This window comes from Salmo salar, chromosome 18 (assembly GCF_965601325.2).
Source record: "Salmo salar chromosome 18, fSalSal1, whole genome shotgun sequence".
NCBI lineage: Eukaryota > Metazoa > Chordata > Actinopteri > Salmoniformes > Salmonidae > Salmo > Salmo salar.
The window spans coordinates 86629021-86645268 of record NC_138308.1 but is presented as its reverse complement, the minus strand read 5'-3'; the positions used below and the strand labels follow the sequence as shown (position 1 = coordinate 86645268).

Sequence of the window (16248 nt, the reverse complement as noted above, 5' to 3'; positions counted from 1 at the left end):
CTTTCATAAGGTCTGGATTCCTTATATAGAATACTGTACGACAAAAGGAGTCTGTATTGGAAACATGCCCACGTCAGGGGAGATACCTATTTAAGTGATCCCTAGCTGCTGGGCTGCTTAGTCCTGGCCCTCGGGGTCTGCCGTAATGTTGGTTGTCACTCTGGCCTTGGACTAACATAGCTGAAACCTATAATGAATGTTTCCTAAAGCTGAGTGGAGTGTGTTGGTTTGGGGCGTAGCAGGATGGTGGACCCTAGGGGCAGGACGGGGTGACCCAGCTATATTGTGTGCAAGTAAAAAGAGCTCTTCATCACTATTAGACCTTTTTTTTTTAACTAGGCAAGTCAGTTAAGAACAAATTCATATTTACAATGACGGCTTACTCCAGCCAAACCCAGACTACACCCTATGGGACTCCAAATCACAGCCAGATGTGATGTAACCTGGATTTGAACCAGGTACTATAGTGACACCTCTTGCACTGAGATGCAGTGCCTTAGACCGCTACACCACACACACCTATGAGAATAATTATATGAAGGATGTATTGTTAATGTGTAGGTGTGTTTTTATCAAACTTTTTTGTTTTCCAAACCTTTCCTTGGGACATAAAAAACAAAGATGGGAAGGAAGTTGAGTTATTTACTAGACTGGCGAGGGTCGGATGTGTAGGTGGCTCGGGTTTGCTGGGCGGTCTGGCTGACATTTGATGTAAAGGATGTCTTAATGAAGACAATCAAACTCTTGATAGTTTATTTGTAAGAGTTGTTCATTTGTTAGGCTATTGGTTAAAGGTGCAACACAATATTGATAATTTAATTATCATTGTTCTAGTTCAGTCTTATCAATCACTTAAACATATTTAATAACAATCTCTTACCTAGCTTGATGACTGGGCATTTTTGCTTACTTTATGTTGTTCTAAACAGATATGGCTAGAAGGGCCATGGGGGGGGTAAAAGGATGGGTCAAAATCAAAGTAACAGTTAATGCAGCTGGTGGCCACACCAGATACTAAGTACTAGAGTGCATCTCCTCCTCGTGGATGCACCAGATTTGCCAGATGTTACCACACTCTTCCACCAAGGCACCTGCAAGTTCACAGACATTTCTGGTGGGAATGGCCCTAGCCATTTCAATGGGATTGAGATCAGGGCTCTTTGTTGGCCATGGCAGAACACTGACTTTCCTGTCTTGCAGGAAATCACGAACAGAACGAGCAGTATGGCTGGTGGCATTGTCATGCTGGAGGGTCATGTCAGGATGAGCCTGCAGGAAGGGTACCACATGAGGGACAGCATTGTTATTGCCTGCAATGACAACAAGCTCAGTCCAATGATGCTGTGGCACACCACCCCAGACCATGATGAACCCTCCACCTCCAAATTGATCCCGTTCCAGAGTACAGGCCTTGGTGTAACGCTCATTCCTTCGACGATAAACACATCTGACCATCACCCCTGGTGAGACAAAACCGCGACTCATCAGTGAAGAGCACATTTTGCCAGTCCTGTCTGGTCCAGCAACGGTGGGTTTGTGCCCATAGGCGACATTGTTGCCGGTGATGTCTGGTGAGGACCTGCCTTACAACAAGCCTGCAAGCCCTCAGTCCAGCCTCTCTCAGCCTATTGCGGACAGTCTGAGCACTGATGGAGGGATTGTGTGTTCCTGGTGTAACTCGGGGAGTTGTTGCCATTCTGTACCTGTCCCGCAGGTGTGATGTTCGGCTGTACTGATACTGCAAGGACGATCAGCTGTCCGTCCTGTATCCCTGCAGCGCTGTCTTAGGCATCTCACAGTATGGACATTGCAATTTATTGCCATGGCCACATCTGCAGTCCTCATGCCTTCTTGCAGCATGCCTAAGGCACATTCATGCAGATGAGCAGGGACCCTGGGCATCTTTGTTTTGATATTTTACAGAGTCAGTAGAAAGGCCTCTTTAGTGTCCTAAGTTTTCATAACTGTGACCTTAATTGCCTACCGTCAGTAAGCTGTTAGTGTCTTAACAACCATTCCACAGATGCATGTTCATTAATTGTTTATGGTTCATTGAACAAGCATGAGAAACAGTGTTTAAACCCTTTACAATGAAGATCTGTGAAGTTATTTCGATTTTTACGACTTGTCTTTGAAAGACAGGGTCCTAAAAAAGGGACGTCTCTTTTTTTGCTGAGTTTATATATACACACACAAAAGTATGTGGACACCTCTTCAAATGAGTGGATTTGTCTATTTCAGGCACTCCTGTTGCTGACAGGTGTATAAAATCAAGCACACAGCCATGCGATCTCCAGACAAACATTGGAAGTAGAATGCCCTTACTGAAGAGCTCAGTGACTTTCAACGTGGCACCGTCATAGGATGCCACCTTTCCAACATGTCAGTTTGTCAAATTTCTGCCCTGTTAAAGCTGCCCCAGTCAACTGTAAGTGCTGTTATCGTGAAGTGGAAACATCTAGGAGCAACAGCTGCGAAGTGGTAGGCCACACAAGCGGACAAATCTGGGTTTGGCAGATGCCAGGAGAAAGCTACCTTCCCCAATGCATAGTGCCAACTGTAAAGTTTGGTGGAGGAGGAATAATGGTCTGGGGCTGTTTTTCATGGTTCAGGCCAGGCCCCTTAGTTCCAGTGAAGGGAAATCTTAACGCTATAGCATACAATGACATTCTAGACGATTCTGTGCTTCCAACATGGTGGCAACAGTTTGGGGAAGGCCCTTTCGTGTTTCAGAATGACAATACCCCCATGCACAAAGTGAGGTCCATACAGAAATGGTTTGTTGACATCGGTGTGTAAGAACTTGACTGGCCTGCACAGAGCCCTGACCTCAACCCCATCGAACACCTTTGGGCTGAATTGAAATGCTCAACTGCAAACCAACATCAGTGCCCGACCTCACTAATGCTCGTGACGGAATGGAAGCAAGTCGCCACAGCAATGTTCCAACATCTCGTGGAAAGCCTTCCCAGCATAGTGGAGGCTGTTATAGCAGCAAAGGGGGGGAATATATTAATAGCCATGATTTTGGAATGAGAGATTTGTTGAGAAAGTGTCCACATAGTGCCAGTAATGTAGTGTACATACACACATTTGTTAACATGTTTTATAGTAAAACTCTGTTTTATATAATAAAACTAAAATAATAGTATTGTAAGAATGAATTGGTTTAGTTAACCATAATTCAAATTATAATGAAGAAATGGATCAATCATGAATAATATTAGGAATATTACAATCAACCAATCAATGACATAATGAATCGATAAATTACATATAAATCATTAAGTTACGCATTTTCTCCCTATGCCGACTGTGCCCATTAAATCTACTTGAATAAACACGAGTGTCACGCCCTGACCTTGGAGATCCTTTATTCTCTATTTTGGTTAGGTCGGGGTGTGACTAGGGTGGGCATTCTAGTTTCTTTATTTCTAAGTTGGCCTGATATTGTTCCCAATCAGAGGCAGCTGTCTATCGTTGTCTCTGATTGGGGATCATATTTAGGCAGCCTTTTCCCACCTATTGTTTGTGGTATCTTGTTTTTGGTTAGCTGCCTGTAAGCAGCCCAGAACTTTACGTTTTGTTTGTATTCTGTTGTTTTTTTTTCGTTGTTCTGTTAATAAGTTAAGATGTACACCTACCACGCTGCACCTTGGTCCAATCCTTCCATCAACGAGCGTAACACAGAGATGCATCCATTTACCCTTTAACCCACAGAATGTAAATAAAAACACACACTTTTCATGTTATGATAGTTTACATTTAGAAACTGAGAAAAAAAAACTAAAAAAAGAAATAGATTGAATCAATAACAAGAAAGCTGAAACATTTAGACATTAATTGCAATTCTAGTTTGAACAATAAGTGTGAAAACAATGCAGATGCAATTTGATATGTGTCAGTAATAATATTTAACTGTTGTTCGCTACTGAGTATAAAGAAGATGATACAAAGAATATATACAATACCAGTCAAAAGTTTAAACACACCTACTCATTCAAGGATTTTTCTTTATTTTTACTATTTTCTACATTGTAGAATATTAGTAAAGACATGAACTTTGAAATAACACATATGGAATCATGTAGTAACTAAGAAAGTGTTAAACAAATCAAAATACACTGCTCCAAAAAATAAAGGGAACACTTAAACAACACAATGTAACTCCAAGTCAATCACACTTCTGTGAAATCAAACTGTCCACTTAGGAAGCAACACTGATTGACAATAAATTTCACATGCTGTTGTGCAAATGAAATAGACAACAGGTGGAAATTATAGGCAATTAGCAAGACACCCCCAATAAAGGAGTGGTTCTGCAGGTGGGGACCACAGACCACTTCTCAGTTCCTATGCTTCCTGGCTGATGTTTTGGTCACTTTTGAATGCTGGCGGTGCTTTCACTCTAGTGGTAGCATGAGACGGAGTCTACAACCCACACAAGTGGCTCAGGTAGTGCAGCTCATCCAGGATGGCACATCAATGCGAGCTGTGGCAAGAAGGTTTGCTCTGTCTGTCAGCGTAGTGTCCAGAGCATGGAGGCGCTACCAGGAGACAGGCCAGTACATCAGGAGACGTGGAGGAGGCCGTAGGAGGGCAACAACCCAGCAGCAGGACCGCTATCTCCGCCTTTGTGCAAGGAGGAGCAGGAGAAGCACTGCCAAAGCCCTGCAAAATGACCTCCAGCAGGCCACAAATGTGCATGTGCCTGCTCAAACGGTCAGAAACAGACTCCATGAGGGTGGTATGAGGGCCCGACGTCCACAGGTGGGGGTTGTGCTTACAGCCCAACACCGTGCAGGACGTTTGGCATTTGTCAGAGAACACCAAGATTGGCAAATTCGCCACTGGCGCCCTGTGCTCTTCACAGATGAAAGCAGGTTCACACTGAGCACATGTGACAGACGTGACAGAGTCTGGAGACGCCGTGGAGAACGTTCTGCTGCCTGCAACATCCTCCAGCATGACCGATTTGGCGGTGGGTCAGTCATGGTGTGGGGTGGCATTTCTTTGGGGAGCCGCACAGCCCTCCATGTGCTCGCCAGAGGTAGCCTGACTGCCATTAGGTACCGAGATGAGATCCTCAGACCCCTTGTGAGACCATATGCTGGTGCGTTTGGCCCTGGGTTCCTCCTAATGCAAGACAATGCTAGACCTCATGTGGCTGGAGTGTGTCAGCAGTTACTGCAAGAGGAAGGCATTGATGCTATGGACTGGCCCGCCCGTTCCCCAGACTTGAATCTAATTGAGCACATCTGGGACATCATGTCTCGCTCCATCCACCAGCGCCACGTTGCACCACAGACTGTCCAGGAGTTGGCGGATGCTTTAGTCCAGGTCTGGGAGGAGATCCCTCAGGAGACCATCCGCCACCTCATCAGGAGCATGCCCAGGCGTTGTAGGGAGGTCATACAGGCACGTGGAGGCCACACACACTACTGAGCCTCATTTTGACTTGTTTTAAGGACATTACATCAAAGTTGGATCAGCCTGTAGTGTGATTTTCCACTTTAATTTTGAGTGTGACTCCAAATCCAGACCTCCATGGGTTGATAAATTGGGTTTCCATTGATTATTTTTGTGTGATTTTGTTATCAGCACATTCAACTATGTAAAGAAAAAAGTATTTAATAAGATTATTTCATTCATTCAGATCTAGGATGTGTTGTTTAAGTGTTCCCTTTATTTTTTTGAGCAGTATATATTTTATAGTAGACACCCTATGCCTTAATGACAGCTTTGCACACTCTTGGCATTCTCTCAACCAGCTTCATGAATAATCTTTTTCCAACAGTCTTGAAGGAGTTCCCACATATGCTGAGCATTTGTTAGCTGCTTTCCTTCACTCTGCAATCCAACTCATCCCAAACCATCTCAATTGGGTTGAGATCGGCTGATTGTGGAGGCCAGGTCACCTGATATAGCACCATCACTCTCCTTCTTGGTCAAATAGCCCTTACATAGCCTGGAGGTGTGTTTTTGGTCCCACTTTTATTTTATTTATTTCACCTTTATTTAACCAGGTAGGCTAGTTGAGAACAAGTTCTCATTTGCAACTGCGACCTGGCCAAGATAAAGCATAGCAATTCCACACATACAACAATACAGAGTTACACATGGAATAAACAAAACATAGAGTCAACAATACAGAAGAACAAAAGAAAGCAAAAAGTCTATATACAGTGAGTGCAAAAGAGGTAAGATAAGGGAGTTAAGGCAATAAATAGGCCATGGTGGCGAAGTAATTACAATATAGCAATTAAAGACTGGAACGGTAGGAGTGCAGATGATAAATGTGCAAGTAGAGATACTCGGCTGCAAAGGTGCAAGATAAATAAATAAATACAGTATAGGGAAGAGTTAGGTAGATAGATGGGCTGTTTATAGATGGGCTATGTACAGGTGCAGTGATCTGTGAGTTGCTCTGACAGCTGGTGCTTGAAGCTAGTGAGGGAGATATGAGTCACCAGCTTCAGTGATTTTTGCAGTTCGTTCCAGTCATTGGCAGCAGAGAACTGGAAGGAAAGACGACCAAAGGAGGAATTGGCTTTGGGGGTGACCAGTGAGATATACCTGCTGGAGCGCGTGCTACGAGTAGGTGCTGCTATGGTGACCAGTGAGCTGAGATTAGGCGGGGCTTTACCTAGCAGAGACTTGTAGATGACCTGTAGCCAGTGGGTTTGGCGACGAGTATGAAGCGAAGGCCAACCAACGAGAGCGTACAGGCCGCAGTGGTGGGTAGTGTATGGGGTTTTGGTGACAAAACGGATGGCACTGTGATAGACTGCATCCAATTTGTTGAGTAGAGTGTTGGAGGCTATTTTATAGATGACATCACCGAAGTCGAGGATCGGTAGGATGGACAGTTTTACGAGGGTATGTTTGGCAGCATGAGTGAAGGACGCTTTGTTGCGATATATGAAGCTGATTCTAGATTTAATTTAGGATTGGAGATGCTTAATGTGAGTCTGGAAGGAGAGTTTACAGTCTAACCAGACACCTAGGTATTTGTAGTTGTCCATGTATTCTAAGTCAGAGCCGTCCAGAGTAGTGATGCTGGATGGGCGAGCAGGTGCGGGCAGTGATCGATTGAATAGCATGCACTAAGCACAAACCAGATGGGATGGTGTATCGCTGCAGAATAATGTGGTAGCCATGCTGGTTAAGTGTGCCTTGATTTCTAAATAAAATCAGACAGTGTCACCAGTACCATCACACCTCCTTCCTTCATGCTTCACGGTCGGAACCACACATACGGAGATCATCCGTTCACCTACTCTGCGTCTCAACAAAGACAATGTCCATTGCTCGTGTTTCTTGGCCCAAGCAAGTCTCTTCTTCTTATTCCTTTAGTAGTGGTTTCTTTGCAGCAATTCAACCATGAGGGCCTGATTCACGCACCCTCCTATGAACAGTTGATGTTGAGATGTGTCTTACTTGAACTCTGTGAAGCATTTATTTGGGCTGCAATTTCTGAGGCTGTTAACTCTAATGAACTTATCCTCTGCAGCAGAGGTAACTCCATGGATTACAGGCAGCATCCGCACTGAGCTAAAGGCTAGAGCTGCGGCTTTCAAGGAGCGGGACTCTAACCTGGAAGCTGATAAGAAATCCCGCTATGCCCTCCGACGAACCATCAAACAAGCAAAGTGTCAATACAGGACTAAGATCGAGTTGTAAAACATCGGCACTGACGCTCGTCGGATGTGGCAGGGCCTGCAAACCATTTCAGACTACAAAGGGAAGCCCAGCCGAGAGCTGCCCAGTGACACGAGCCTACCGGACGAGCTAAACTACTTCTATGCTCGCCTCGAGGCAAATAACACTAAAACGTGCATGAGAGCACCAGCTGTACCAGAAGACTGTGATCACGCTCTCCGCAGCCGATGTGAGTAAGACCTTTACACAGGTCAACATTCACAAGGCCGCAAGGTCAGATGGATTACCAGGAGGTGTACTGCGTGCATGCGCAGACCAACTAGCAAGTGTCTTTACTGACATTTTCAACCTCTCCCTGTCCGAGTCTGTAATACAGACCACCATAGTGCATGTGCCCAAGAACACTAAGTTAACCTGCCTAAATGACTACTGACCCGTAGCACTCACATCTGTAGCCATAAAGTGCTTTGAAAGGCTGGTCATGGCTCATATCAACACCATCATCATCCCAGAAACCCTAGACCCACTCCAATTTGCATACCGCACTAACCTTTCCACCTGGGGGTGGCCCGTCGAAGTCCAGGATCCAGTTGCAGAGGGAGGTGTTTAATCCCAGAGTCCGTAGTTTATTGAGGAGCTTTGAGGGCCCTATGGAGTTGAACGCTGAGCTGTAGTCAATGAATAGCATTCTCACACAGGTGTTGCTTTTGTCCAGGTGGGAAATGTCAGTGTGTGGATTGGGTAGGCAACAACACATCCGCCATGCTGATCCTCAACACACGTGCCCCCCAGGGGTGCATGCCCATCCCCCTCCTGTACTCCCTGTTCACTCATGACTGCACGGCCAGGCACGACTCCAACACCATCATTAAATTTGCCAATGGCACAACAGTGGTAGGCCTGATCACCGACAACAATGAGACAGCCTATAGGGAGGAGGTCAGAGACCTGGCCATGTGGTGCCAGGACAACAACCTCACCCTCAACGTGATCACGACAAAGGAGATGATTGTGAACTAGAGGAAAAAGAAGACCAAGCACGCCCCCATTCTCATCGACAGGGCTGCAGTGGAGCAGGTCCTTGGTGTCCACATCACCAACAAACTAACATGGTCCAAGCACACCAAGACAGTCGTGAAGCGGGCATGACAAAATCTATTCCCCCTCAGGAGACCGAAAAAATTTGTCATGGGTCCTCAGATCCTCAAAAGGTTCTACAGCTGCACCATCGAGAGCATCCTGACTGGTTGCATCTCTGCCTCGTATGGCAACTGCTCGGCCTCCGACCGCAAGGCACTACAGAGGGTAGTGCGAACAGCCCAGTACATCACTGGGGCCAAGCTTCCTGCCATCCAGGACCTCTATACCAGGCGGTTAAGAGGAAGGCCCTAAATATTGTCAAAGATTCCAGCCACCCTAGTCATAGACTGTTCTCTCTGCTACCACACGGCAAGCGGTACCGGAGCGCCAAGTCTAGGTCCAAGAGGCTTATCAACAGCTTCTACCCTGTTGCACCCCTAAAATCTAAAAACATTTGTCATAAGAAACTAGCTCCCTGGTATACAGAAAATACACGAGCTCTGTAGCAAGCTTCCAGAAAATTGGAATGGAAATGGCGCCACACCAAACTGGAAGTCTTCCGACTAGCTTGGAAAGACAGTACCGTGCAGTATCGAAGAGCCCTCACTGCTGCTCGATCATCCTATTTTTCCAACTTAATTGAGGAAAATAAGAACAATCCGAAATTTATTTTTGATACCGTCGCAAAGTTAACTAATAAGCAGCATTCCCCAGGAGAGGATGGCTCTCACTTCAGCAGTGATGAATTCATTAACTTCTTTGAGGAAAAGATCATGACCATTAGAAAGCAAATTACAGACTCCTCTTTAAATCTGCGTATTCCTCCAAAGCTCTGTTGTCCTGAGTCTGCACAACCCTGCCAGGACCTAGGATCAAGGGAGACACTAAAGTGTTTTAGTACTATATCTCTTGACACAATGATGAAAATAATCATGGCCTCTAAACCTTCAAGCTGCATACTGGAACCTATTCCAACTAAACTACTGAAAGAGTTGCTTTCTGTGCTTGGCCCTCCTATGTTGAACATAATAAACGGCTCTCTATCCACCGGATGTGTACCAAACTCACTAAAAGTGGCAGTAATAAAGCCTCTCTTGAAAAAGCCAAATCTTGACCCAGAAATTATAAAAAACTATCGGCCTATATCGAATCTTTCATTCCTCTCAAAAAAAATTGAAAAAGCTGTTGCGCAGCAACTCACTGCCTTCCTGAAGACAAACAATGTATACGAAACACTTCAGTCTGGTTTTAGACCCCATCATAGCACTGAGACTGCACTTGTGAAGGTGGTAAATGACCTTTTAATGACGTCAGACCGAGGTTCTGCGTCTGTCCTCGTGCTCCTAGATCTTAGTGCTGCTTTTGATACCATCGATCACCACATTCTTTTGGAGAGATTGGAAACCCAAATTGGTCTACATGGACAAGTTCTGGCCTGGTTTAGGTCTTATCTGTCGGAAAGATATCAGTTCGTCTCTGTGAATGGTTTGTCCTCTGACAAATCAACTGTAAATTTCAGTCCTCCTCAACGTTCCGTTTTAGGACCAGTATTGTTTTCACTATATATTTTACCTCTTGGGGATGTCAGTCGAAAACATAATATTAAATTTCACTGCTATGCGGATGACACACAGCTGTACATTTCAATGAAACATGGTGAAGCCCCAAAATTGCCCTCGCTAGAAGCCTGTGTCTCAGACATAAGGAAGTGGATGGCGGAAAACTTTCTACTCTTAAACTCGGACAAAACAGAGATGCTTGTTCTAGGTCCCAAGAAACAAAGAGATCTTCTTTTGAATCTGACAATTAATCTGGATGGTTGTACAGTCGTCTCAAATAAAACTGTGAAGGACCTCGGCGTTACTCTGGACCCTGATCTCTCTTTTGAAGAACATATCAAGACTGTTTCAAGGACAGCTTTTTTCCATCTACGTAACATTGCAAAAATCTGTCCAAAAATGACGCAGAAAAATTTGATTTGATTTGATGACAGCTTTGCACACTATTGGCATTCTCTCAACCAGCTTCAAGAGGTAGTCACCTGGAATGCAGTTCAATTAACAGGTGTGCTTTGTTAAAAGTTAATTTGTGGAATTTCTATCCTTCTTAATGCGTTTGAGCCAATCAGTTGTATTGTGACAAGGTAGGGGTGGTATACAGAAGATGGCCCTATTTGGTAAAAGACCAAGTCCATATTATGGCAAGAACAACTCAAATAAGCAAAGAGAAACGACAGTCCATCATCACTTTAAGAACTTTGAAAGTTTCTTCAAGTTCAGTCGCAAAAACCAAGCGCAATGATACTGGCTCTCATGAGGACCACCACAGGAAAGGAAGACACAAATCAAAAACAATGTATTAGTCACAAGCGTTGAATACAGCAGGTGTAGACCTTACAGTGAAATGCTTACTTACGAGCCCCTAATCGACAGTGCAGTTAAAAAAAATACGGATAAGAATAAGAGATAAAAGTAGCAAGGAATTAAAGAGCACCAGTAAAAAAAAAGTATTTATATATATGTGTGTGTGTGTGTGTGTATATACATACATACATACATACATACATACATACATACATACATACACCCGGGGGGTGCCGGTACACAGTCAATGTGCGGGGGCACCGGTTAGTTGAGGTAGCATGTGCATGTACGATGTAGAGTTAATTAAAGTGACTATGCATAGATGCCTTTAGAGCGTGGTGTGGGGGGGGGGGGCAATGCGAATAGTCTGGGTAGCCATTTGACTAGATGCTCAGGAGTCTTATGGCTTGTGGGGTAAATCAAATCAAATGTATTTATATAGCCCTTCTTACATCAGCTGATATCACAAAGTGCTGTACAGAAACCCAGCCTAAAACCCCAAACAGGAAGCAATGCAGGTGTAGAAGCACGGTGGCTAGGAAAAACTCCCTAGAAAGGCCAAAACCTAGGAAGAAACCTAGAGAGGAACCAGGCTATGAGGGGTGGCCAGTCCTCTTCTGGCTGTGCCGGGTGGAGATTATAACAGCACATGGCCTAGATGTTCAAATGTTCATAAATGACCAGCATTGTCAAATAATAATAATCATAGTAGTTGTCGAGGGTGCAACAAGTCAGTAACACAAGAGTAGGTGTCAGTTGGCTTTTTCATAGCCGATCTTTGAGAGTATCTCTACCGCTCCTGCTGTCTCTAGAGAGTTGAAAACAGCAGGTCTGGGACAGGTAGCACGTCCGGTGAATAGGTCAGGGTTCCAGCAGGTCTGGGACAACAGGTCTGGGACAGGTAGCACATCCGGCGAAAAGGTCAGGGTTCCATAGCTGCAGGCAGAACAGTTGGAACTGGAGCAGCAGCACGGCCAGGTGAACTGGGGACAGCAAGGAGTCATCAAGCCAGGTAGTCCTGAGGCATGGTCCTAGGGCTCAGGTCCTCCGAGAGAGAGAAAGAAAGAGAAAGAGAGAATTAGAGAGAGCATATTTAAATTCACACAGGTTACCGGAAAAGACAAGAGAAATACTCCAGATGTGACAGACTGACCCTAGCCCCCCGACACATAAACTACTGCAGCATAAATACTGGAGGCTGAGACAGGAGGGGTCAGGAGACACTGTGGCCCCATCCGATGATACCCCCGGACAGGGCCAAACAGGCAGGATATAACCCCACCCACTTTGCCAAAGCACAGCCCCCACACCACTAGAGGGATGTCTCCAACCACCAACTTACCGTCCTAAGACAAGGCCGAGTATAGCCCACAACGATCTCCGCCATGGCACAACCCAAGGGGGGGCGCCAACCCAGACAGGAAGACCACGTCAGTGACTCAACCCACTCAAGTGACGCACCCCTCCCATGGACGGCATGGAAGAACACCAGTAAGCCAGTGACTCAGCCCCTGTAAAAGGGTTAGAGGCAGAGAATCCCAGTGGAAAGAGGGGAACCGGCAAGGCAGAGACAGCAAGGGCGGTTCGTTGCTCCAGCCTTTCCATTAAAAAGCTGTCATCAAGGCAAAGGGTGGCTACTCTGAAGAATGTGAAATGTAAAATATATTTTGATTTGTTTAACACTTTTTGGTTACTACATGATTCTATATATGTGTTATTTCATAGTTTTGATGTCTTCACTATTATTCTACAATGTAGAAAATAGTAAAAATAAAGAAAACCCTGAAATGAGTGTCAGTGTGTCCAAACTTTTGACTGTATATATTTTTTTAATGTAGTAGTAGGGAAAAACTAAGGGGACTTGACTGACGTGCAAGCCATTTTTTAATTTTCAAATTGGTTAAAATTAGGTGACGTTGGGTTACAGTTAGGGTTAAGGGATCAGTTAACGGATACAGTAAGGGTTTGTTTTCAGGGTTTTGGCTAGTCGGGCTGTAAATGGGATTTTGGTCAGAAAAGTCTCCATAGTCTACAGTAATAGTGTTTACAGTTCCAGCTTCATACTCGGTTGAGTTTCTCCTCCTTACATCTTCTCATTTTCTTCCTTGTGGAAGCTCTTTCCATCGGGCTGCTTCTTCCATCTCAGTTTGACGTCATCAGACATCCCCTTCTCCCTCAGCTCCTTCCTTATCTGGAACATAAACAGCATTTTGTTTACTGACTAGTCTACCAACTATGCAGCCAGTACTGGCTAACACTACTGTATTCCTCATTCATAAAGCCTTTATAACAGCTCCATAATACATAGCATCAGTGATATGTAGTCAAAAACATAAACTACTACATAAGATGTACTTGTAATGGTCGTTATAGATGACAGGTAAATGTGTAGTAAATTGTATATATTATGGCCAGATACTGCAATAACCCTTATCACTTGTACTAAAGTGTCTCTAATCTCTCAAAAGAGGAAGAGAAGGTGAGATTTACCTGCTGCAAGATGGCTTCCTGTATGTCAGGATCAGTCAGGTCCATGTTCTGGTCCTTTGGGGTCAGCTTCACTCTCACCACCTGCTGTGTCTTCTTCACTAAGACTAACAGAGACAGATGTAGGATCTTAATTTGAGCCAGTTTGCTACAGCAGGAAAAATAATCTTGCAGCAACAGGAAATGTGAATTATTATCTGGATTATAATGAATTTACATTTTGTAGGGGTTGATAAAATTTTTGTAGAGTCAAAGGGGAAATGACAGTAGCTATAGATAATGCAGTCGAGCCTATCTGCATAATGAAACAATCTGTAGTAAGCTATTGTTTTGATGGTGGACTGATTGTATTATTGGGTTTTATGCAGCACAAACTTTCTATCCAAGCTGCGAGAGAGCGAGAAGACAGCTAAGGTAGGCTATAGGCCTACAGGACAGTTAAAAAAAAAAAAAAGAGAGATTGGTTCGTGATTAGTATGCTGTTTCATTGAAAATGTATTTTACAATCTGCAATGCTTGAATTTCCCAATACGTAATTGCCAGTCAACCAACATTCTAAATAGCAATATTGCGACACCATAGGGCTATAGCTTTGTGAAACAAACATTAGGCTTAACATGAGAAAATGAAATAAAATAAACATGTATCCATTAAAGCAAAGCTATAGGCTAATACCAAACTGGACTCAGGGGTAAACGTAACATAGTAAATGTAAATCTGGGACACTAATTAGTGTGATATGTAACATTTCGTATGGTATGTATTCATTTGTGGATGTCCATCATCCATTCCATACGAATGTTACAATTTCTTGTGCCTAACTTTAGCTAGGTGGCTAACTCTAACATTCGCTTGGTTGCTAACGTTAGCTAGGCTAAGGGTTGAAGTTAGGGTTAGGTTAAAAGGTTAAAGGGTTAGGGGAAGGGTTAGCTAACATGCTAAGTAGTTGCAGAGTAGCTAAAAAGTAGTATGTCTCTAAATTAAATAAAATGCAAAAGTTGTCTGTGATGAGATTCGAACACTCAAGACATTAGTATTATACGCCCACTCATCCACACCAACTACAAGCACTAGCACCACATCATTTAATAGCTTATTGATATGCAGCCGAGTGGACGTCACAATTTCAGAAGCATGGACAGCGATCACTAGGCTATACTTTGTGAGTGGCTGATGCATTACAGTTTTTTTTGGGGGGGGGGGGGGGGTCAGAGAAACAGCGCTATGCCAGTGACACACACACACTATATCATGTAACTCACCACTGTAGCAGCAGAAGGGAAGTTGTGTCTCACATGTGTAGTCTGCCCATTTGCCTGATTTACCAAACACCGAAACACAGTTCCCATAGCGATTATTGGGTGTTCCTGAATGCCAGTATCTGAATGAAGAGTTACTCTGGTCCGACCAGCTCCAGTCTCTGAACAGGCCGATCCACGCCCAGTTTCCCTTCGGTACCATGTTCCCTATCTTCCTGCTCTCAGCCAGGTTCCTCACACTGGCCAAGTCTGTGTAGTGATGTCTGCAGTAGCTCTGCCCTTCATCCCATGTCATACTTTCATTTGACAAGATGAACCTCTCAGAAATGTTGGTTGTCTTTCCTGCAATTATTGAATGCATTCTTGATATCCAGGTAAATATTTCACAAGAAATCTATACTTGTTTTCAATAATGTTTATATGGTGTCACTGCATATGCATGTTAGAGTATTTGTTAAGTTATGATCATGTTATTTCCTATTTTTAAATGTTCTGATTGTACAAACATAGAGCTGTAAACACAAAGAGTAACATGTTCTCACCATTGTAGCAGACCGAGTGGTATTTTATGATGCAACGGTCATCCCACCACGTCCCATACTCTCCTGTCACTACACAGTGCTGATCAGTGTATTTACCATCTGAACTGTCCCAGTTCCTGAACTCAGCCTCTCCCTCACCATAGTAGTCCATATCTTCTAGAGACCACCTCCAGCTGTTAACACCATTATACAATCCTACCCAGGCTGATCCATTATAACCACTGTCTACTGTGTTGATCAGTCTGTTCATATCCTCCATGTTGTCTATGGTGGCCAGGTCAGTGTACTTCTCTCTGCAGTATCTCTGTGCTTCAGTCCAGTTCTTGTTCATGTTCACAAAGTGATACTCATGAGCAAGGCATGAGGAGAGAGTGTAGAGCCCTGTGGAGAAGGCCATTATCTCATTAATATTTTCAGTTTAGTGTCTATGTGAGGAACATTATCTACATGTTGGTTCACCCAGTGAGGACAATTAAACCTGCAGTAACAGTGGTTTAACAGTTAGCCTTGGGAGTGACCCGGGTTGTCCTTTCTCACACTTTTTTAATGTTGCGCAAAGGTCTGTGCACGGCTATGTCCACGATGCGAATTTGATAAATACTCGAAGTCTACGCTTCGCATCTTGGAACTCACTTGACTGTCTTACAATGTTACAAGAAAATTAAGCTTGCAATTGTGCTTTCTGCCACGGTGTGATCGCTATGCTGTCACGGCTGTCACGGAAGGAGCGGACCAAAATGCAGCGTCGGTTTCGTTCCACATTTATTAGTTAGTGAAACTTACATTTACGTCATTTAGCAGACGCCCTTATCCAGAGCGACTTACAAATTGGTGCATTCACCATATGATATCCAG

At 44.1% G+C, this 16248-nt stretch overlaps 1 protein-coding gene and 1 long non-coding RNA gene across 2 annotated transcripts; both read right to left on the bottom strand.

The window, feature by feature from the left end:
* Positions 1-3995: 3995 nt before the first annotated feature.
* Positions 3996-13922, bottom strand: LOC145861785 (uncharacterized). Its single transcript, XR_014381440.1, has 2 exons — positions 13596-13922; positions 3996-13296 (listed from the first exon to the last, which is right to left on the bottom strand). It is a non-coding gene; the product is annotated as an uncharacterized LOC145861785 (long non-coding RNA).
* An 89-nt stretch (positions 13923-14011) lies between these two features.
* On the bottom strand, positions 14012-16248 carry LOC106577986 (C-type mannose receptor 2). Its single transcript, XM_082964585.1, has 3 exons — positions 15338-16248; positions 14855-15245; positions 14012-14019 (listed from the first exon to the last, which is right to left on the bottom strand). Exons 1-3 carry the CDS (start codon positions 15788-15790, stop codon positions 14012-14014), a joined length of 852 nt encoding a protein of 283 aa, XP_082820711.1. The 5' UTR covers positions 15791-16248.